We start from the raw sequence: 23,490 nt of genomic DNA on the forward strand, positions 1-23,490 counted from the left end.
GCAACACAAACGATTAATCCATCAAATCGACATTATATAGAAATAGCGAAAATGAGGAGGTTAAGATCGTTACATTGTGAGAGGCGTCAAATTTGGTGATGGCGCCGACGCCTTGCCAAACATCACAAACTCGTGAAGCTTCGAGGCGGCAAGCTTGCTTCTGCGGCGTGATTTGGGGGCGACCTTCGCGCTGTCTTTTGTTGAAGCAAAGCACAGAGGACGACCGCAAGTTTGCTAGAGAGTAGCCAGTGGTGATGGAGAGCGTGTGCGACGCTCTTCGTTCGAAATTCGAGCGGTGGAGGCAGGCCGGTGCTAAGGTTCAATCCTTCGTCCTCTTCAGAGGAGAATCGAGCAGGAGACGGCTCTCCGGCTGGGTGCGGCTGCACTGGAGCCATGGATTGGCTGCTTGCCGGCCTTTTAGCAGCGGTGGCGGCGATTTCGCCGTATTTGAGAGCAAGAGGCGACTCCTCATTGAGAAAAGCTAGGGTTCGCGAACTGTCACAGATTGAGATAGAGAGCATGTGGTGGGTGTCATTGGCAGTAGGCGGCCGGTTTGCCGGATATCGCGGCGGCGATTTCGGACGGAAGGGGGGAATTAGGGCTCGCCCTTGACGTTGAGCGTGTGCAGCCGAGAGAGCTCTGGGGTTTAGGGCCCAGGAGAGAGGGAAAGGGGCAGCACCCTCGGCCAGCCTTGCCGGAGCTTAAATCAGCGGCGGTGGCGATCAGATTTTGGAGGAGGAGGGCTCCCTGTTTTTTTGTGCGTGACTTTTTGAGAGAAAAGAGAGATGAGAGATAATTTAAAAAAAAAAAAGGAAAATGTGCAGATTAGCTCTTGAAGTAGTAGCCCCTGTAGCGTAAAACCCCCCTTAGTCACTGTGTGTGCAACTAAACCCCTGAACTCCGAGAAAAGGGTGCAAATTCCCCCCTCTGACCTAACGTCGTTAACAACCGTTAGTCAGAGGGGGGAATTTGCACCATTTTCTCGGAGTTCAGGGGTTTAGTTACACACACAGTGAGTAAGAGGGGTTATACGCTATAGGGGCTACTACTTCGGGGGCCAATCTGCACCTTTTCCCATTTAGAAAAGATCCTCTAAATAACTTATTTTATAATTTATTAAAATTGATGATTTTTTAAACTGACTCAAGTCCAATTGTAATTTTTTAATTTATAGTATTAATGGTACGACCTATATATTTATAAAAGATCCTCTAAATAACTTATTTTATAATTTATTAAAATTGATGATTTTTTAAATTGACTCAAGTCCGACCAGAGAAATACATTAGTTTATAAAGTTTATTAATTTATTGAGTATTATTTTAGAAATATTTTACTATAGCTGTAAAATTAAATAGACTAAATTGGTAATACAAATATTGAATATAATTAATATTATATTTATATTTTTTTTATCAAATAAAATAACATTAGTTAGATTTACAATGTATGCTTTTTTTTGCGGATCTCATTCCTTTTTGTGCTAGTTATCCTAAATATCTTGCTTGAAAATCTTCGGGACTGCGTAATGATCTACGGGTTAAGTCATGTCAAAACAAACCGTTAGGACGACAACAACAAATCAAAAACTAACAAATTCAAGAATAATTTAAAAGCATATGCCAAAATTAATCTCTTAGAAACACAATAAATTAACCGGCCTTGAGGCAATGACATTCACATTGTAATAATCTCAAAACTAAGGTTTGTCACATCATCTTCCCGGCGGATACCTCAAAGTTTCCACCCCTCAACCATTACATATTAGATGTATAAAATCTCGTGTTTCGTTTCACCAATACACATTAGAATCAAAAATCTCGAAAGGCAAAACAAATAAACAAACAAACAATGAAGAAACAGCTACTCCTCGTCGTAGCCGCCGTCGCCCTCGCCCTCATCCAGACCACCCGGGCCGGGGACCCGGACATCCTGACCGACTACGTCATCCCGCCCAACACCCCGGCCCCGGTGGATGGGGGGTTCTTCACCTTCACCGGGATGCGGGCCCTCGTCTCGTCCCCGTTCCCTTCAACATTCAAGGTGTTCAAGGCCGGCATGGAGCAGTTCCCCGCCCTGAACGGGCAGAGCGTCTCCTACGCCGTCCTGATGTACCCCTCGGGCACGGTGAACCCGGTCCACACGCACCCGCGGTCGGCCGAGCTCCTCTTCCTCGTGCAGGGGACCCTCGAGGTTGGGTTCGTCGACACCACCAACAAGCTCTTCACCCAGAGCCTCCAGCAAGGCGACGTTTTCGTGTTTCCCAAAGGGCTGGTGCACTTCCAGTACAACGCCGACGCCAAGAATCCGGCCGTCGCCATGTCCGCCTTCGGGAGCGCCAATGCGGGGACTGTTTCGTTGCCCAACACGCTGTTTAACTCCACCATTGATGACACTGTTTTGGCTCTGTCGTTCAAGACTGATGTTGGCACCATTCAGAAGCTCAAAGCTGGCTTGAAGGGATAGAGATAGTGTGTGTTGTGTGTGTGTTTCTTCATTTCTTTGTCGAATAATTGGATTGCAGATCTGTTGCATTGTCTCTGTTGTATACATTTGATGATTTCTTATAAAAGCCCTATTGGTATACGGAGACCATATGAATGAAATAAGATACGAGATTTAATAATAGATGCGAGAAATTTTGCATTCATGGACAGAGGTAGAATATTAAAACGGATGGGTGAAATTATATTCTTATAATATTTAAGAATAAATTTAAACGGACGAAATTATTTGTCACGACCGGCCCTAATTAAGGATAATTAAGCCGGGGAAACCGTGACTAATGGAGGGAGATTAGAAGCGGGGTAGATTGGGGAATAATCAAACAAGAAAGGATCACATTTCATCATTTAACAGAAGGAATATTTATAATATAACAGAAGTTTAGTCGTATAGACTCAAATAACTAGTAAGTTCGGATAACTCCGACTTATCCAAAATAACATAAAACTTCTGAGTACGCAGCGGAATAAGGTTCTGATTACATGTATGAAGACATGTAACCCTAGAGTTCATTAATGCATAATAAGACAAAAGAATCCCGCTCGTCACTTCATCACCATCGGCAGCTGCTCAACCTGCACATTTAGAAATATATGCAGGGCTGAGTACAAAAGTACTCAGTGGGCACATATGCCTACTATGAAATATAACATGCTTCATAAAGTTGTAAATTGTCATGCCATCATAAACAGTACAGCAAGGGAGTTTTTCGCTAAAAAGGCCCAAGCTTACTAAATTCATTTGTGATTCTTAAAGTTCGTCTGCAGACTAAGTTCTCTTGTAATCTATCATATCTGGAACTGTGTGCCGGAGAGGTGGCCACCTCTCACGGACACTTGACCGGCCAACCCGCTAGATGACTCACGGTCACTGGTGTACACTAGCCCTGGCAGGATAGCTATCAACTGCTCAGGACCCGAATTCGATTTCATAATAACTGGCAAAGCCACATCAGATAGATATCATACCAAACATTGAAACATTTATGGCAAGACAATAGTTGAAATAATTTTCAGTTCAAAGATTTTGCAATGAAATAACTGTTCAAACATAACATTAAACTCATTTGATATATATGAAAGTAACCCACCTGATAGTGATTTTCTGTGATACGAAAGCTCCTCAACAGATTATCAATCTCGCCCTTGACCTTTATTACAAGAATATATGTACATATATAAGATATTTGCTCGAATAAAAATCCTCAAATGAGAATGTATATTTAACTATGCATGATCCTTATGCATGAATTATTATTCTGAAATAATAATCAGGGAATTTCTATTGTTAATCCAGGCTATCGGATTTAAACAAAAGTAAGTCTCGTCTCATGAAACCGGATAATTAATTAAAATTAATCTATTCTCTTCAGGATGTTCTAATCCGCCGATTAAATAAATCCCGCTCCTCGTAATCGATAGAAAATAATTAAATACTTCAGCTTATTCGCTTTATAACTCATAATCAACCGGGCTTAATAATGAGAATTTGAAATGTTATGAGTTCGAATAATTAAAAGGTTCAACATCAGGTAGCCCAATAATTAATTAAGTAGAAATGGCCCGGATAGCTAAAATGAAAGGTCCAATTGAAATAATTCATTGGGCTTAGTAATTAAATAAATCTTGGCCCAAATGATTAAATAATGAATAGTTGGGCTCAATTAAATAAATCATGTAAGGCCCAACTAAATAAAATTTCAATCCATAATTTAAAATTAGCCCAAGAATAGAATGAATTATTCTGAGCTTAAAATTAAATAAAACTCGGCTCAGTTGATATGATACAGCAGCCCAAAGAATTAAAAGACAAAGCCCAATTCCTTAAATTAATTCATGCTCAATAAAAATAATGAGAAGAGCCAATTAAATAAAAGACTGGCCCAATTCGAATTTAAATATGAAAGCCCAAGCAATTAAAATTGGAAGCCCAATTTCATTAAAAATAAGCTCAAAATTTCGGCCCACATAAATTAGAGGAAAGCCCAAACAATTAAAATTAATCAAGCCCAAAGAATTAAATGAAAAGGCCCAATCACAGCCCAAATACTAAAATAAATAAAGCCCAAATCCTTCTCCCCCAAACATCTCGGTTCTCTCTCTCTCAGCATAACACTCTCGTTTCTTTCTCTCTTTATTCCAAAAAGTCGAGCTCTCTCTCTCCCTTCAAGAAACCGCTATCTCTTTTTTTCTTCTCTCAAAATTGTCGGCCATGCTTTGTTTCACTTCCTCTTGCTCAAAATCCATCTCTCTCTCTCTCAAAGGAAACACATATCTGCTATCTCTCCTCACTCACGCCTCTCTCCATCTCGCTCAAAATCAGTCGAGCTCAGCCGAGTTCTCTCTCTCAAAAATCACTCACGCCTCTCTCCATCTTCCTCTTCAGCCGAGTTCTCCCTCAAGATCAGTCGAGCTCAGCCCCTTCCTCTTTCTTTCTCGATCTGTTCGTCCGAGGCGAGAAGGACGAGCCCAATTTCTCCCTGACATTGAAATCGCCTCTGTCGCCGCTGCAACATCCGGCGAACAGCCGGGTCTCGCTCGACCTCCTGCGTCGGTCTCTCTCACCCTCTCGATTTCTGGAATCGCAGAACATGAAGGCGAGCTTCTTCGCCTGAAACCGCTGTCGTCGTCTCTGTAAATCCAGCGAACGGCGGTTGAACCTCCTCCCTCACGTCCATCTCCGACAATCAACACTCGACTGATCCTCTCGCTCTCTCTCCTCTCGAAGTTTCACCGCCTCCTTTTTGGAACTCCGGCGAACGACAGCTATAAGCCGCGCGGCCGCGGCTCCTTCCGGCGAGGAACCTCGCACCGCCTCGCACAGGTAAACCCCCAAATCTCCCTTCTCTTCCTTTCAAAATAAAGAATCTGAAAATCTAATTCCTCCTCTCTCTTTCGTTGGTAGGAAGAGGAAAAAGGCAGCGCCTTTGCCGCCGTGCCGTGACTGAGTAACCGGCGAGCAGAACCGCTGAGGTCTGTGCTTGCGCCCCTCCGACGCCGGTGAAAGTTCTGCCGTCGCGTCCTCGATTCACTGAGCAGGGCAGTCAGCCTCATTTCCTAAAGCTAAGTTCGATTCCCAATTGTTGTGTAAAAGAAATTCTTGTGGTATCTAATACTCTATGAATCTCATAAATGTTATTGTTATCTTGAGTACTTGGTTTAGAAGCTAAAATGTTGAAACGTACTTATCTCGCATAAAAATTCTAGTCTGATGTATTGCTATTTATGCCTTTGTCTTGTGAATAAAACTGATTGAGCTATTCTATATCTGAATTTTTGATTGATCTAAGCATGCTATGTTGGGGTGTGAAATATGCAAACATATAGATTAACTTGAGATGGTAATACCTTGATTGTTTTGTCCTTTTGGCTGTCTGTTGCTCTGTTTGAATTTAATGAGAAGATAGCTGAAAAAAATCACATATCTTGTTTTTCTTTAACAATGCAGGGAGAACTAAGAAAAGAAAAAAAAATGGATAAGGCTAAGCCAATCTTACCTCTTCGAAGTTTTGCAGCAGCTAGACAATTCTCTCAAGCTATTGATGCTTAAAGAGAGAAGAATTTGGTGGGTGATATAATAAGGAGTGAAGTTGGTGGCTGTAAAGGGAGGAAAGCATGGCTTTTGGTGGTTGAAGAGGTGGGGAATAAAGGATGGTGGCAGCACACTTATTTCTTTCCACTAACTCTAATGATTTTCCTTTATTGCTTTAATGATTTTCCTTTATTGATTCCTTGTCGGATGATGGTATTAAACAAGGAATGGTGTTGCATTTGATGTGTAGTAATGTGGGATATGGCTGAAGTACAGCTCTTGCCTCTTGGGAATTATAAACTTGTAGTACAGTAACGCGCTTAATGAAATACTAATCTTGAATTCTTACTAATGTAGCGTATATATATATACTCGCACGATATTTGATTTCTTGCTTGCTAGCATCGATGGACTGTAAATTAAATCTAAATTAAATCCGTAGATTTAATTCTCCTCACAAACCGGAAATAATCCACGACTTAAGTAATTATAAATAATAGAATCGATAGTCTCATCTCGCTTAATTAATTAACGTGACTTTGCTAAGTCAGTTATAACTCTGAAATAATATCATTGACTGCTTTAATAATATGAATTCAGGATCATAAGCTGAATTCATATCAGGATAATAACCGTTTTCATTTACTGATGAACAAAAATAAACACTCATTACTGGATTTAAAATATATAAAAGAGCGGGTCACTACATTATTTTACATATAACACTAAAATAATACTACAAAATACAATCCAAATATAGTAATTAAAAAGCGATCCCCGAGTCGTGACCAGGGCTTAGCTTTGACCACCCTGTTCGTATTCAACTCTCCTCTACTAGAATTCAATAACTGTTGACAGCCCTTACTATATGGAATTAGTCATTTTGGCATAGAGGGATTCTGCAAATTGACCAAGAAATTCATTGCCTCTTGATCTTGTGCCATGTCTGGGCTTTTGTTTGACTTGTTTTGTTTGATATTGTGTAATTGGCTTTTGTTTAACCTACTAGAGCTAGAAGGTTAATGTTTAAGACCTGAGGTCCTGGGTTCAAGTCATTCGCCGCACTATTTTTGAATTTTTTTATTTACTTATATAATTTATAAAAAGAATTATCATTTTTAACCTTAGCGTTGACATTTAGGACAAAAGTCCTAGGTTCTGATCATCACAAAACATTCTCAAGTCTCAACTGCTATATCCCTATCTGATTAATGTAGTCTCCTTCCAAATGAGGGAATTTGAGACAATAACCCACAATTCCTATTTTTATTTTTCACTTCTTGTTTGTTTCTCAAATCTTGAATACGTAATCTACATTCATATCTCTCTGTAATTATAAAGTTTGTATTCTTTTAAATTTTAATATACTTAGGGGCATTTACATCTCATAATTGATAAAATCCATGATTGAGTATCTTTATCCTCATTAATTATTAGAATATTTTTAATTTCATAATTTTAATGGGATATGAATTAAGCAAAAATTAGTTCAAATAATAGAAGTTATCAAAATTATCTAAGGTCTTGAAATTAATTATCAAAATTAATTCCAAAGTTCCAATTCATCTTAGTAAACAATGAATTAGTCTTATTATTTTTATAATCTAAGTCAATTCTTAAAAGTAAACGTAACGTAATTATAGTATTATTACTCGTTTTAATTTCTAACTAAGAATAATTTAGTAACTCCATACTTAAATTGCATGCTCTTTTGAGAATGATACGAGTTTTAATAAAATAGTTGAGTGTGTTGTGAGTGGAATAAAAATTTCACCTTTTTTTTAGGTAAAAAAATCAACCTTTATTAGAGTGTTAAAGTGATTAAAATAGAGTAATATAGTCCTACTCTTTTTTGAAGTTCGGGGTAATTTTTTTTAAAATGAAAAATGATATGAAATTGGGGAACACACTGAAATAGCAAAACAAGCATGAAATTCGAGGATGGAGGGAATATAAGATAAGAATTATTTTCTATTTTATAAAATGTTTCAAAATTGTGACCAAACTTGTAGTATATTTTTTTAGTGGTATTATATAGAACTATTCACCTTTCTGAAACTATCTAAGTATTATATACTCAAATTTTCAAAATCCTACGTTCTATATCCATTTGTATTTTTAAATAATATTCTTGAATAGAATCCATTTATATTTTTAAACAATATTCTTGAAAGTGCATAGAAGAGTGCATCGTCTGTACAAAGAAGTGTAATGTAAGTTGCTTTTAACTAAATTTATTCATCCTCAATCTCATTTCTTGAAGTCATCAATTGAAAACATAATTAATATTGTGTGTGTTATTGAGTTTTGTGCACCTAAGCCCCATCTTAATACCAGCGTAATCTTCAAACAAATTTAGTCTCGGAGAACTGCATCTCTTTGCACATATTCCTCGAAATAAAGCGGGGTTGCTCGAGCACTCTCCGTCGAGTCATTGCGCGCTAGACGTCCCGTGCCCTGCGTCGTCATCTCTTCAATGGGTAGCTCCTTCACCTTCGTTCTCCACAATCATGTTGTGGAGAACGATGCAACACATCATGATATCCTTGAGATGCTCGAAGTACCAACTCCGCACCGGACTTCGAATAATTCCCCATCGAGCTTGAAGCACTCCAAATGCACGTTCGACATCCTTCCGTGCCGATTCTTGCATCTTCTTGAACCTCGCCTTCTTTGGATTGGTCGCCATCGGTGGACTCTTGACGAAGCAACACTACTCCGGATATATGTCATTGCACAAGTAGTAGCCCATCTGATACTATCGGCGGTTGGCCTCAAAGATCACCGGTGCCGACATTCCTTCCAAGACGTCGGAGAACAGAAGCGACTGGTTGAGAACGTTGATGTCGTTGTTCGAACCGGTGACACGGAAGAAAGCATGCCAAATCCACAAATCGTGGGATGCAACGGCCTCCAAGATCAAGGTAGGCTCCCCTTGATCACCGCGTGTGTATGCGCCATGCCACACATTTGGGCAATTCTTCCACGCCTAATGCATACAATCAAGACTCCCGAGCATCCCGGGAAATTCGTGTCGCGCCTCATGCATCTGAAAAAGGCGTTGGACGTCCGCCACCGTAGGACGTTGAAGATACTCGGCACCGTATGCCCAGATGACAGCTTTGCAAAATTTCTTTAGGCATATACGCCCCGCCGTGTCGGCGATCTTGAGATACTCGTCGAAAGTATCCACATTGACGTCGGTGGCTAATTGGCGGATAGCCGCCGTGCATTTCTGCAAAGGCGTGAGAGAGTCCCGGCCCACAACATCATGGCTCATCCGAAAGTAACCATCTTCACCTTGCACAGCATCGACGATGCGCAAAAACAACTCCTTATGTATTCGAAAACGCCGTCGGAAAAATGTAGGCCCGTACGTCGGATTGTCGTTGAAGTAGTCTTGCATAAGACGTAAATGGGCAGCCTCACAATCACGGTAGACGTAAGACAGATGGTAAATAACACGTTCCGGCTCCGGTTGGGAGAACATCTGAGCAATCAATTACTTCTGCTTATTGATCTCATCGATGATTTCTTGCGCAACCTCGTCGGACGAAGACGACGAAGTATCATTGAACCATTCGACCATTTTTGGAGGAAGAGAATATAAAAATTTAGTAGAGAAAGAGAGAAAGATTGAAGGAGAAAATTTTTTGGATGTGTGAATGAATGAGAAATGTGAGGTATTTATAGGAAGGATTTTTTTTTTGAAGAAAACGGCTAAGAGTCGTTGGAAACAAACAAAAAATAAGTTAAACAAAATCGGCTATATAGCCGTTGAGTTTGAAATTTAAAATTTAATTTTTTTAATGGGCGCGTGTGTGCACGCGTTGGGATTACATGAGATCAGGCCTTATCCGAAAAATCGGGTAGGCCTCGAGTAAGCAGCGGCTGCAGTGGGCTACTCGATCCCTAGCTTACTCGAGTGAGTGGGATAAGTATCCCACTATGCATACTCTAAAGCTCCCTATTTTTTAGGTATCCATATTATTTAAATTACATTAACATTTACATAAATTACAAGTACCATTTAACTAATAGAGCAAACGATTGTGACAACGTACTATACATTCAATCAGAAGAAGTCTGCAAATCTTGTTTTGTAGCTCGTGAGACAGAAAGAACATACGAAATCAAACAAGACAAAGAATAGGAATAACATCAAATATGCCTAATTCTCTTACAAGCATAACTGGCCGAGGTGCATCATCTCCACAATCTACTCTCAAAATCAAGGTTGTCATTATTTATGTTCTCGAGAATATTGATGATCATTGAGATTATTTGACAATTTTTCGGGATATAAATCATGACAGAAATTTACAATCGTTTTAAATAAAAATGTCGATTATTATAAGTGTACATGATAAGAAAAATTACGGTCATAATGTATATATTAGATATAAGAGCATCTATATTGGTTGACTCAGTTATTGACTCATCCATGCTTCGGGATCACTTATGAATCAAGGTCTGATCTGACTCATTATGCTGGTTCATGTATTCATTTGTTTTGATTTTGATTTTTTTTTATTTAATTTAAATGACATCAATTTAAACGACAATTTTAAATAGCATAATTGTTAAACTTAAAATTTTATTAATTTAAAATACTGAAAATTAAAATTACATAAAATTAAAAATACCTAAATTAAAAGACATAATTTAAAATAACATAAACTTAAAACTAGCTTAAAATTACATAAGCTTAATTCTCATCGTCCAAATTATCCACCGAAAGGTCGGGATAGTAGTATGGACCGAAAAGATCACCGATCCAATTAGGCGAAAAATAGTCGAGATATTAGGGTCATTGGGATCCATTTGAAATTTAGAGAGAAATTGAGAGAGATAGGAGATAAGAAGAGTAGTGTACCTGGAATGAATTTGATTGAGGTTAGATGGGGTATTTATAGGAGAAGAAAATAAATAAAAAATAAACAAAGGAAAAAAGGCAATAATGCCCTTGGGTAAAGTTTTTTTTAAAAAAAAGTTGACCGTTGTGAAGGAAAAAGGAAAAACAAAAATACAAAAAAAGTTTGAAATTCGGCAATAGCCGTTGCAATTCAAAATTCAATGTTTTTTTAAATTCGCGCGTGTAATATACACGCTATAAAAAATTGAAGATGAGCCAAGCTCATCCAGATGAGCAAGGACTCAAACCTCCACAGTTTGCATTGGTCGACTCATCTCAAAATCTACTCGAGCTGAGCGATGAGCCGGACCAATGTGAATGCTCTAAATGTTACAAAATTACAAGGTGGATGTGCTTTAGTATCCTAGTTTGTAAGAATATATATTCAAAATTACAAGGGGGATTCCTCCGTGGAGAGCTCCTTCTGATGGAGACTTTTTTTTCCATAAGCTTTCAACTGAGAGGTCTCTTCTGATCTAGACTTTTTTCGATATGAGAAGTTTACAAGTGACTATTGTGCTTATTTATAATAAATAAAAGAGTGGTGCTAAACAATTACATATATGACTAACCACAAATTAGTTAAATTGAGAAAATTTTGATTTATTTAATTTAATTTTTCAAATAAAAAATTAGTTATTTTACTGTATTGTTCATATTGAAGTAATTTTTTATGATTTTTTTATTTTGAAAAGCCAAAACTAAAAATTTTTTTTAAAAAAAGAAGTTACAATGTAGACAATATAACTAAATTCTAAATTATTTTTTTATTTTAAAAATAAATTAATATTTTTTATTTAATTAAGGGTTAAGGTACAAATGCCCCCTTAAACAAGACACCCCTAGAGCGTATCCCTCCCCATTCTCGATGTTGGCTCAAATAAACCCCGAGAGTCAATAAAAGGGGTACATTTAAACCCAGCAAGTTAACGGCCGTCTAATGCCGTTAAGTTGCTGGGTTTAAATGCACTTTTTTATGGACTCTGGGGGTGTATATGGGCCAAGGTCGAGAATGGGGGGTATACCCTTCACCCTCTCCGCAAAAACCTCCGGCACCGCCCTGCACACCGCCCTTCCCTTCTCTTCTCTGCGATGACCTTACTTATGCCAATGGACTTCCCTGCGGTGGATTTCAGCACAGGAAGCTGTGAAAGCGCTAAGAAAGAAGCGAGTGGCAGCTTATCCGCGCAGAGCATCGCGGCCAGGCAGAGGAGGTGGAAGATTACAGTGAAGACGCAGGAGCTCGGGAAGCTGGTTCCTGGCAGGCAGAGGATGAAATTGGAAATCTGATTTTGAAATTGGTTGTTCTTCTTGCTGGGTTGCGTTGAACCTTCTTCGTGGAGTTCGGCGTGGGAGGACAGATGATTCTCGTGTTTTTGGTGGTGGGCTTGGATGTCGGAGTGTCATTTGCCTTGTCCCACCGCACCGACGTTGGGAGACGGAGTGTCCGTGAACGGAAAACGACCGGCGAGGAAGCGTGATGTCTGGAAACGTCACAATCATTCTCTGGCGTGGCACCGAACGCGGCGGCGACGGGAATCGGAAGAAGGCAGCGACTGTTGCTTAAAAGGTGGGCTCCACGAGAAAATTTTAAAAAAAAATTAAGTTAACGACGTTAGACGGCCGTTAACTTGCTAGGTTTAAGTGTACCCTTTTTATTGACTCTGGGGATTTATTTGGGCCAACATCGAGAATGATGAGAAATACGTTCTAGGGGTGTCTTGTTTAGAGATGCATTTGTACCTTAACCCTTTAATTAATTTATGAATAGCACAATATGACTGCATAAATTGATTGTTAATAAAATATGAAAAAAAAGAATATGTAGCATAATAATTTTAGAATGTGAATACTTTGAGTACCTTAATTTACAAAGTAAGTTAGTTTAACATAATTCCACAAATTACAATGTGACATTATTCATCAAACGAAAAGAAAAAGGAAAAACTTCACCAAATATAGCTCATAGAATTATTCATTTCCTTGACTTTACCCGGACCCGGCCTGCCGGCCAATAAATACCGCCCGTACGGAACATTCTCGTGAGCTCTGACACACCAGATTCCTCCCTCACGGGAGCATAATTACACTTGCCTGCCCCCCACTCCCGCACAAATTACCCAATTCCCCAACCGCTGCAATGGAGCAAATTGGCGGCGCCGCGGCCGCCACACGTTTCCGCCGCCAGCACCACCACAAGCCCGCTGAGAGATTCCTCGGGGTGCTGCAGCCTCAATCCCCCTCCACCGCACCGCCTATCGAGCTCTCCGAAGACGACATCTTCAGCACTCCGTCGGGCTGTTCCTCGCCTCCTCCGCCAACTCACCGGAATCTCAATTCCACCGCCTCCGCCGTCCGTAGCGACCACCGCAATCACTACGGCATCCTGGCGGCTCTGAACGGCAGCATCGGGAGCCGATCCGGATCCGAACACGGCATCCAGCCCGTGTTCAACCACAAGGCCTCAATCGCAGCGTCAATCTCCTCCTCCTCGTCGGCCTCGGCCTCTCCCGCCACGCCTCTCTCGTCGTCTCGGATGCTGATTCCGCGGCCGCCGCGGCCGCGAGCAGATAGGGTGCGGGTTTACCATCAATCGGCGCCGGTGAACATTCCGGTGATGCCGCGGGCGCTGCGGAGGAGGGCGATGGAGCAGGACGACGCCGTTTCTGAAGGAGAGCAGGAGGAGGATGATGGAGTGAGGTTGCCGCCGCACGAGGTGGTGGATTCTAGGCAGTCGCCGTTGCTTGCGTGCTCGGTGCTGGAGGGGGCTGGACGGACCTTGAAAGGGAGGGATCTCCGGCAGGTGCGCAACGCTATTTGGCGAAAGACTGGTTTCATTGATTGATTGGTTCATGCGTTTACATACAGATAGGTCTTAGTTGAGACTGGATGACCACATAATGTGATTCCATTTTATATAATTAGGGCTTAATTGTACATAACCATCATAGAACTGATAGCCAATTAGTCGGTTATCCACATATCGTTTTAGGTTTATATATCCGTTCTTGTGGGGAAATGATGTTTTTGTTAATTTAATTCTTGTACTATACTGTCTTATCAGCCACATGAGATGCTTGCAGGGTGTTCTTGTTTTTCTTGTTCGAAACAGATAATGCTTAGGATGAAATCTGCAGTCAGCTATATGTTTACTTATTGAATCGCTGCATGTTTTGCTTGAAACAGAATTAATTCATTTGAAACTTCTTTATTTGATCAAGAGATAAGGTTGTTTCAATTGATTATTAGATTAAATTTTCCCAGTTCTGTTCTGCTGTTATGTGCCTATAGGAGAAGTTGATTTTGCCTGAGATTAGTAAGTGACTGGCCATGCATTACTCGGCCTTGCTAAGGTTTGAGGCGTTCTACAATCTTGATTATCTGTCAAACTAAAAGAGAAAAATTCTGATGGTGTCGGTATTTTTTAAGGGCACCCACCCTCTTCATGTGTCTAGTTTGGATGCCAAATGGCTGAACAATGTATTTATGTCAGAGCATGGGTTTCTGTTGGACTGATTCTGCTTTGAAACAGTTTGTCATTCTTATCGAGCTGCAGGTGCAACTCTAGTCATGCTTGCTTGAGCAGAAACTCTGCAGAAGTGGTGTTTTGCCATCATGAACTCTTCTACCATATTTCATTATCTATTTGTTCTAATGCATGCCTTGGAACATGTTTTTTAACCATTTCTGGTAATAACTAATAACTTTCTTGTCTATACAATTAGGAGAAGAAGTGCAACAGATCTGGTTGTCTAATCTGTAAACACTGTAGTCTGTAGAGATAATGCCAATTCATTGATGATTTATTAGGTAGGCAACCAGAATAATAGACCTGTCTTAATTTGCGTTAAGAAGTTGGTGATATCAGTAGCCACTTTGTGGACTAGTTGCGGTTAGTTATATCCGGGTTATATATGCGTTTTTGTTTTGTTTTTTAATACAAGGCAACTTGTCCACTAGTACCCACAGGCGACAGCATCAAGGAAAGGATAAGATTTTTGCTACTGATGATGCCTATACTTTTGCCTTGAGCTTAAAAATACCAAATTGGCCTGATCAGCAATCTTTTTCTTTTTTTTTTTCATTAAAAAGTAAGTAACCATACCTGACATGCTGCTGTCTTGGCTTTTATTGGATATCAATGAGACAGATTTATCAGATCTCTCAACAGTCTTAAAAGGATAATCTGTATAAAGTTAGCAGAACAACACTGACTTCTTAGAACTTGCTGATTGATATCAGATATCTCATATCTTGGAAGACTTGTTCCTGTTGGTATATTATCAATCCAATAACTAAGTGTGCGTGTGTTGACCAAACGGTAAGGGGTTAATGCCTAAGGTCAAAGGTCTTGGGTTCAAGTCCCCTTTGGCACGACCTTTTAATTTAAAAAAAAAAAAATCAATCCAATAACTAAAACTTGAGATATATTGGTTACGTGGTAAGTCTTTTGCTTGACAAATGTTCTTGAATGGTACAATATGACAGATCTTTGACTCTTCGTACTTAACTGACAAGTCTTTCTCATTGTTAGGCTGGGAATTGTATCTTTGCTTGCTACTCCCTGTACGATTTACCTGTTAACATCTAGTATTAAAGGAGCCATAATCTTTGGTTTGAGTTTAAATCGCAATAAATGTATTGCAAGATCTTGTCCAAATCAGGGTTTTCAATGTGGCTTGGTATGTTTGATTTGATCACTGTTAAGATCTTATCCAAATCAGGGTTTTCAATGTGGCTTGGTATGTTTGATTTGAATCACTGTCTTAGCAGGAGGCGGCCCTAATCTTGATTTTTACTGCTCACTTACAAATTACAATCATGATTTCTTTCTTTTCTTTTCTTTTTCGATAAATTAACATAATTAAATAAAAAAATTTAAAGGCCGCGCCACAGAGAACTCGAACTTAAGACCTTTAGCCTTAGGCATTACCCCTTTACCGCTTGGCGAACACACGCACACCCTATCATGCTTTCTTTCATAATAAGTAGAGGTAGTGTTGGTTTGTTTAAAAATGGTCATCTACAACTCTTACCTGATTGAAGCTGAAAATTTGACTGGTGCTGGAACTTCACTATTTCAGGTTGCCCCTTCACTCAACAGAGCACAATAGGTCTATTTTTAACACACTAGACTTTTTTTTAACTGAACGTAAAATTAACTTTCATTCTGTTGATCCCATTTACTTTAAAGATGTAGTATTAGAAAAAGCTAATTTTGGTGAGTTTGGAAGCACCAATTATCAAGATAGAAGTTTCAGCTATAAAAACTGGCCCTTAAATTTAGTTTGCAAGCTTGAAGGCAACATATATCAAAGATTATTGGCATTTAAATTGCTCCAGTATGAACTAGAGACATCCTTTCTGGACGTGACGTGACGTGACGCTTTCCCTCCGTCAGAAAATGCAGGTAAGTATTGAACTTTGTATCAATATCACTTTTCTCCTCATTGCTGATCAGGTTCGTGTCGCGTTCGTGTTTGAAAATGGACCGTGTGGAATGCACCCCACACTAAGTTTCCGAGACAGTGAGTGTATTGTACAATAGGAGGTTTAATACAGAGAATTATTATGAGACAAATAATGACACCCTTCCTGTTTTGAGATGATGCAAGTACTATGTTGCAAACATTCATGTGTAGGAAATGACATTCATTTCTCACACGGATTTAATTTCTATATCGAATTATGTTGTACTGTTACTTGCCCTTTTTTTCCCCCTTCTCGTGGCTAAGACAATAAGATGAAATGAATGTTGTCTTTGAAGATAAAATAGGTTGGCCAACTACCACAAAATTTAATGCCATACTGGATTTTGAAGGATCTCTGATGAAACATTTACTCTTGAACCATCTAGGTTGTTGGAAATCTCATGGTCCATATTTTTTACACATTATATGTTTTACCAGATACTCTCTTTAATGCCATCAAGTGGATTCGAAGAGATAAATTTCTAAAATTTGTGCAACAGTGAATTCAAATTTAAGACTTTTGATCTCAATATTAATCACTTTATCATTAGACTAACGCACGTACACACTATTAAACGAGTCTTCTGCAAGGTAGTTACGTGAATGAATCGAATCTAATATGCCAAGGTTGATCGCGAGAATTATTATCGAGTTAAAAAAGTATTTATTCTAGTTTGTAGTGAGTAATTTGATGCTTATCTATATTAATATTTTGAAATTGAAGACGCTTATATTGTTAGGGGACGTTTAATTTGAATGATTAGCTTTGATAGATAAAAAATAATAAGGCTAAACCCTTGTTTAATTAGATGAATTGAAATTTGGATATCTCAAGACTTTTGATTATTTATATCATTTAAGATAGTTTTGCTTGATTCATATTTAATTGAAATGATGAGATTGAAGAAATTCTAATATTGAGGATAAAAATACTCAATCGTGGATTTTATCAATTATGTAAAGTAATCGCATCTTATAGATAAGGGCATCCACATTGGTTGAGTAAGTTACTGACTCATTCATGCCCTTGGATCACTTATGAGTCAAGGGCCAGACTCATATGAATTAGTTTTAATTTTAGACATTTTATTTAATTTAAATGGCACAAATTGAAATAACACAATTACTTGAATTTAAATTGCATTAATTTAAATTATTAAAATTAAAGTAATTAAGAAAATTGAAAATTAAAATAATTAAAATCAAATGAATTATTTTAAAGTTTAGCAAAAACCCAAACTAATTTTTAAAAGCCTAAATTGATTTTTTTTGAATTTGCCTATATTGAAAATTAAATCAATAAAAGCCCATTAGTTTCTCTTTCTTCAAAGTCCTAATTTATCTCTCTTCAAAAGCCGTTCCACCATCTTCTCCATCTTTTAGGTATGTATTTTCCTTTAAAAAAAATAAAAAAAATTAGCGTGTGTGTTACACGGACACGCCTTAAACATGCGATGGGCCGCGAGCTGAGTCCCCCAGTTTGCATCGGGTGGCTCATCACCCAAATCAATTCGAGTCGGCGATAAGTCACCACCGATGTGAAAACTTTAAAGGCCAAATAAAAAAGTGTGCCGCAGGCAGGGACGGAGCCAGGAATTAAGTTCGGGGTACCGCCCCCAAGAATTTTTTTTTTGGGCATTCTGTATATTTAAGGTATTTTTTTTTATTAAAATATGAGCATAATACTAATAATAACGAACAATATTTTCATAGATTATATAGTTTCAATATACCACAAAACTTTTTTTGGACATTCTGTATATTTAAGACATTTTTTATTAAAAGGCAAGCATAATAATAATAATAACAAACAACATGTTCATAGATTATATATTTTCTATATATTACAAATTAGTTTCAATACATTATAATTTTTTTTAGCATTTCATACATATTAGACATTTTTTATCAAAAGACAAGTATAATAGTAATAATAACAAACAATATTTCATAGATTATATAGTTTTAAATAACGGAATTATCCTTAAATTAAGTATATATATGAGATAATATAATAACTAAATACTCTTTTATAAAACAAAATTATTTTATAATAAGTATAAACATATATCTATATATATTTTAAAATTAAAAAAAAAACTCAAAATTTGAGAGGGGGCTCTAGCCCCCCTGGCTCCGTCTCTGGCCGCAGGGGCTTTGGAGCTTTTTTTTTAAATTCTAATAAAATCATGAGTATTTTGTGTTACGCGTTGTGAAAGCTCCATTACCAAATTGAAATGTAAGGAAATTGTCTTATCAAAATCTCAAATTTGATATTTTAAAAATGTTGCTCCAATCAAGATTTTTTTTTTTTGCATCCAGCTCCGAATAATCTATACCTATTATAAAAGAGTCTTCCTTTATAAAAATTGATTTGCCTATTATCTCCCTCATATGTACTTAATTTAAGGTCAATTGTGTAATTCAATACATATAATAAATCTAAAAATAGTATAATTTATGCTTTATATTTTAATATTTATTTAAGTTGTAGTATCTATTAGGACTCTTCATCCACATAAGTTATTATTCTTTTTTATGTAAATTTAATCATTTAGAATTAAAAAACAAAGGATTACTAAACATTTTTATTAATTTTTTATACTAAATTTAGATCATTTTTTTTTTCAATTTTATGAGTTTTATAACATTACACTTTTAAAAAATTATCCAATAACTAATTAAAAATATATTAAAATAATAGATGTTACGCATCAAATGAACCATAATTTTATACTTATAAAAAATTATTGGGATAATTGCGTATAATATCACCAACTATGTCCAAAATCCATTTTCCCCATGAACTTCTAAAAATCCAAATTATATCAAATACTTTGTTTTTTGTTCAATTTGCCCATGTTTTTATTCTTGACTATTTTAAATTATACCCCTGTTTTTCTTGAAAATGTAAAAGTGACCCCATCACAAAATAAATTGCACAACAACCCCACTTTTGGAACTTTTTATCAAATTACCCTAATTATAACATATGCATACCCACGCTCGCCAAAAATGGTCAAGGAGGATGTCATATGTCCACAGGAAGCTGTCCGAATAGTGCCAGAAGGTAGCAGATCAGAGGAATCTCAAGAAATTGAGGAGACTCAACAAGAAATCTCCATTGATGTGCGACAACATCGATCTTCCAACAGAGATTGGAGCCGAGTTGCTGTATCCACGGAAGAACAGAAAGAAACATAGGTACCAACCCTATGAAAAAAGATCAAGGAGGAGTTCTTGGAAGCCAAGAACTATGTGGACAAGACAGAAGGCACGCTCCTACAAATCAGGCCAAAGGAGCGGACCATCGAGGAGCCGGTTTTCATCCCAAAAGCGAATCCCGACAAGAAAAACTTTCAGGCGTACCCAAGCCAAAACAAATGAAAGTTTCAAGGATTGCAACTGCTGGACGTGTGGTGCAAAGGGGCATATTTCTACCAATTGCCCTAAAAATGAGGGGATGAGGAGATTCGAATCCACACCGGATATCGAAGATGCTCTCTACCATCAGGAATTGATACCCGTATATCAGTTCGAAGATATATCCTCTGACGAGAGTATATACGAACAAGAAGAAGTCTTTAGCTCTGAAGATTCAGATTCAGATTGGACCAATGGATCAACCGGGGTCAAGTCAGACTAAAGAAGAGAACGAGGTTTTCCACACTCAGACAGAGGATCAGAAAGGATTTACCAGCCATTTTCTGATTCCACAAGAAGAGGTTGTGAAAAAGCTCGTGAAAAAACTCAAGAAGGAAACCGAGGAGGTACAAACTTACCAAGGGTTTTCTAGTGGAAGAATGAATCAAGTTTTATCTAGCTTGAGTCCATTCAAAAGGAGGCATCATGTTTATTTCGGCGTTACCAGTCGAGAATTGGCGCTTCCAATCGAGATAACAAGCAACCAGGTGGAGATCCAACTTGTTCCAGCCGAAGATATTCGGCGGGATCTCAAAAGAATGAAGCCAGAAGTCGCTAGTACGATGAAATGGATTCATATTGGAGCAATTCAGTTGGTAATCAAATCTGCCCTCTCACCCGGGACAGATCAACCGATTGATGTTGCACTCTGCGACAAAAGGATTAGGGATGCCAAAGATTTAGTTCTTGGAGCTTTCTCAGGCAATCTCTATGCCAAGAAGTTTATAACCGAGCTCTACCCGCAAATCGCTTATAATCTACAGGATTCATCCTTCAGCCGAGCCCTGACACTTTATCAGGATTACAAGAGGAAGGATCTTATGACGGGAGGAAATAGGCCATACTCGCTGACATATCAAGTATCATATGCCCTATCAAATTCCCATCACACAGAGTTATTTCTGGGAAAAGAATTTATTGAGGTTCCAGAAATATTCAAAGAAGTAGCCAAGGCGGTCAATCCAAACCGAGTAGAGATTCCCCAAATCAGGGAAATCGATATCGAAGTAGGAGACAAGCAGGTGCTAAACCACAATCAGAGTCTCAGATTGGGAGCACCAAGGCTATCATTCCAAGGAAATAGGCTAACTTCAAGGCCTATAACCAGAAGTTTCTCTCATTCCTATGAGAGAAGGGCGATTCAGGAAGCACCAGTTCCAGACATGAGGGTAAAACTCAAATGTCCTGAAGGATGGAGAAGGGTTTCCGCGAGATTTGATACAACCGAAAGGAAAAATCAGTTTCCTTGGGACACGTTGTATTACTTGGCAAATCCAGAAAGTAACCGATATATCGGAATTCTGGAGGTCGGAGGCTTTGAAATCCAAGTCGAAGGACAAGCCGGACAAGAAGCTGACGTCCTGATTTTAGGACGTGATTTCCTTGACAAATATCAGCCATGGTCATGGAAAGCAGGTGGAATGGAGATCACAATCGGACGCAAAAGATTGATGATCCAATGACAAGTCCATTTTCGATATACATCTCTGTAGGGATGTTATACGAGAAATTTAAAGCAGAATATTTTGCTGCATATGTGGATTCAGGAGCAGGAATCTGTACAGCAAAACGAGGAGTCTTTCCAGCAGAAGTTGAAGAAGAACTGCCTCGAATTGCGGGAAGGGATTTCTCCAAAAAGATTTTGCTCCTATCAAATGGAGTAAAACAGACGGAAATATTGATCGGCGGTGCATGTCAAACACCTTGGTACAAGGTCAAAACTCCACCGATATATTTCCATGATACCGGAGCAGATATATTATTCGGCAATAATTTTCTGCAAAACTTCAAGCGATATACTCAGGACAATGAAGCCAGGAGGCTGGTGTTCACAATGAATTGTGATCACAAGATCATTATGCAAAGGCTCGAAGGAGCTTTTAATCGCTCGATGCCATTAAAATTCCGCAGCAAGCGTGGTGATGATGGCAGACTCCGGAGACCACAAATGAAGGATCAACGGAGATTCAGAGATGTTCTACTCAAATGCAGAATCGAGGGATTCCCAGATCTCTCTAAGGAAGAAACTCAAATCCTCAAAGTCTCCCTGATATCACACAAAGATATCAAGGAAGAAGAACAAGTGTCCATAGCCGACGTCAAAAGGAGAATCCAAAAGTGTTACCACGAGAATCCTTTGGCATGGTGGGACAAGAACCAGCCCAAAGCTACCTTGAAAGTAAAAACTGGAAAGGAGCATGAGTTCGTAAGATTCAGACCTATCCTGATGAACACTCAAGATTAATAGGATATGAGGAGTATAATCAAGGAACACCTTGATTTGAAGCTGATCGAACCAGGGAACTCGCCTTACAGCAGTCCTGGATTTCTAGTGAGAAATCATGGGGAGATCAAGCGAGGAAAGCCAAGATTGGTCATTAATTACAAAGAAATTAATGATATTCTTGAGTTTGACGGGTATTTTATCCCAAGCAGAGAACACCTTATCAACTGCATCAGAAGTGCAAAGGTATTCTCAAAGTTCGATTGCAAATCAGGATTTTACCAGATTCGCATGGAGGAAGGGAGTAAGAAGTTCACAGCCTTCTCAACTCCACAAGGACATTATGTCTGGAATGTCATGCCAATGGGGTTAGCCAACGCGCCTCAGATATTTCAAAGGAAGATGGATAATCTCTTCAAGGATTATTCTTCATTCATGTTTGTCTATATTGATGATATTCTTATTGCATCAAAGAACATTCATGAACATGTCAGGCATCTGGAGATCTTCGCAGATGTTTGTCAACAAGAAGGACTAGTGCTGTCTGAAAAGAAGGCAATCGTAGCTACCCAGAAGATGGAGTTTCTGGGGATTGAGATCGATGAATCTGGAATAATTCTACAAGATCATATTGTGGAAAAAGTCCAGAATTTCCCGGAGGATCTCAAGGAAAAGAAGCAGCTCCAAAGCTTTCTCGGAGTTGTTAATTTTGCAGGGATGTTTATCAAGAACCTTGCAGAACACAGAAAAGTCTTCAGTTCACAGCTGAAGAAGGATGTTCCATTCATATGGAAAGAGGAGCATCGAGAGGGTATGAAAAAGTTGAAGGAAATTTGCAAAAATCTCCCAAAACTTTCAATACCACAAGACGAGGATGACTTGGTCCTCTACATTGACGCGAGTGATTTCTGGTGGGCGGTCGTGCTCACAAAGATCACCCCGTATGGAGAAGAACCTTGCAGATACTGTAGCGGTCTCTTTTCCGACAACGAAGCTGTGCGATGGCACATTAACGAGAAAGAATTCTATGCAGTTAGAAAAGGCATTTAAAAAATGGCTGATGTTTCTACTCGCAAAGAAATTCACTTTGAAAGTTGATAACACTAATGTCAAAGCTTTCTTAACCAAGAAAATAGAATCTAAGCCTGAAAAGGCTAGATTACTAAGATGGCAAGCAGAGTGCCAATATTATGATTTTAATATTGTCATTTTGAAATATGATGAAAACGTTCTTGCAGATTTCTTAACAAGGGATGGAGCCAACTGAGGTTGACACCATCATGGAAAACCAGAGGCAGCTCCTGGACGACCTGGAGATGCTACAACAAGAATGGCAAGAGTGCTTACTCCATGCCAAACAAGCAGGAAGGATACAAACGGATGATGAATCCAAAGTGTCCAACCGTATACGAGAATGTCTC

General features: G+C 38.7%; 3 protein-coding genes and 1 long non-coding RNA gene across 4 annotated transcripts; 3 read left to right on the forward strand and 1 right to left on the reverse strand.

Moving 5' to 3' along the window:
* Window positions 1-1,793: 1,793 nt before the first annotated feature.
* Window positions 1,794-2,614, forward strand: LOC131021705 (germin-like protein 9-3). The gene has a single exon (XM_057950988.1). The coding sequence runs from the start codon at window positions 1,852-1,854 to the stop codon at window positions 2,464-2,466; it is 615 nt and encodes a 204-aa protein (XP_057806971.1). The 5' UTR covers window positions 1,794-1,851; the 3' UTR covers window positions 2,467-2,614.
* Window positions 2,615-4,839: 2,225 nt separating this feature from the next.
* LOC131021711 (uncharacterized) lies at window positions 4,840-6,388 on the forward strand. The gene is made up of 3 exons (XR_009101040.1): window positions 4,840-5,328; window positions 5,410-6,141; window positions 6,262-6,388. It is a non-coding gene; the product is annotated as an uncharacterized LOC131021711 (long non-coding RNA).
* A 2,567-nt stretch (window positions 6,389-8,955) lies between these two features.
* On the reverse strand, window positions 8,956-9,526 carry LOC131006805 (uncharacterized). Its single transcript, XM_057933960.1, has 2 exons — window positions 9,132-9,526; window positions 8,956-9,025 (listed from the first exon to the last, which is right to left on the reverse strand). The coding sequence occupies exons 1-2, from the start codon at window positions 9,524-9,526 to the stop codon at window positions 8,956-8,958; spliced, it is 465 nt and encodes a 154-aa protein (XP_057789943.1).
* A 3,565-nt stretch (window positions 9,527-13,091) lies between these two features.
* LOC131006812 (protein S40-7-like) lies at window positions 13,092-13,796 on the forward strand. Its single transcript, XM_057933967.1, has one exon. The coding sequence runs from the start codon at window positions 13,092-13,094 to the stop codon at window positions 13,794-13,796; it is 705 nt and encodes a 234-aa protein (XP_057789950.1).
* Window positions 13,797-23,490: the final 9,694 nt, after the last annotated feature.

This window comes from Salvia miltiorrhiza, chromosome 1 (assembly GCF_028751815.1).
Source record: "Salvia miltiorrhiza cultivar Shanhuang (shh) chromosome 1, IMPLAD_Smil_shh, whole genome shotgun sequence".
Classification (NCBI taxonomy): Eukaryota; Viridiplantae; Streptophyta; class Magnoliopsida; order Lamiales; family Lamiaceae; genus Salvia; species Salvia miltiorrhiza.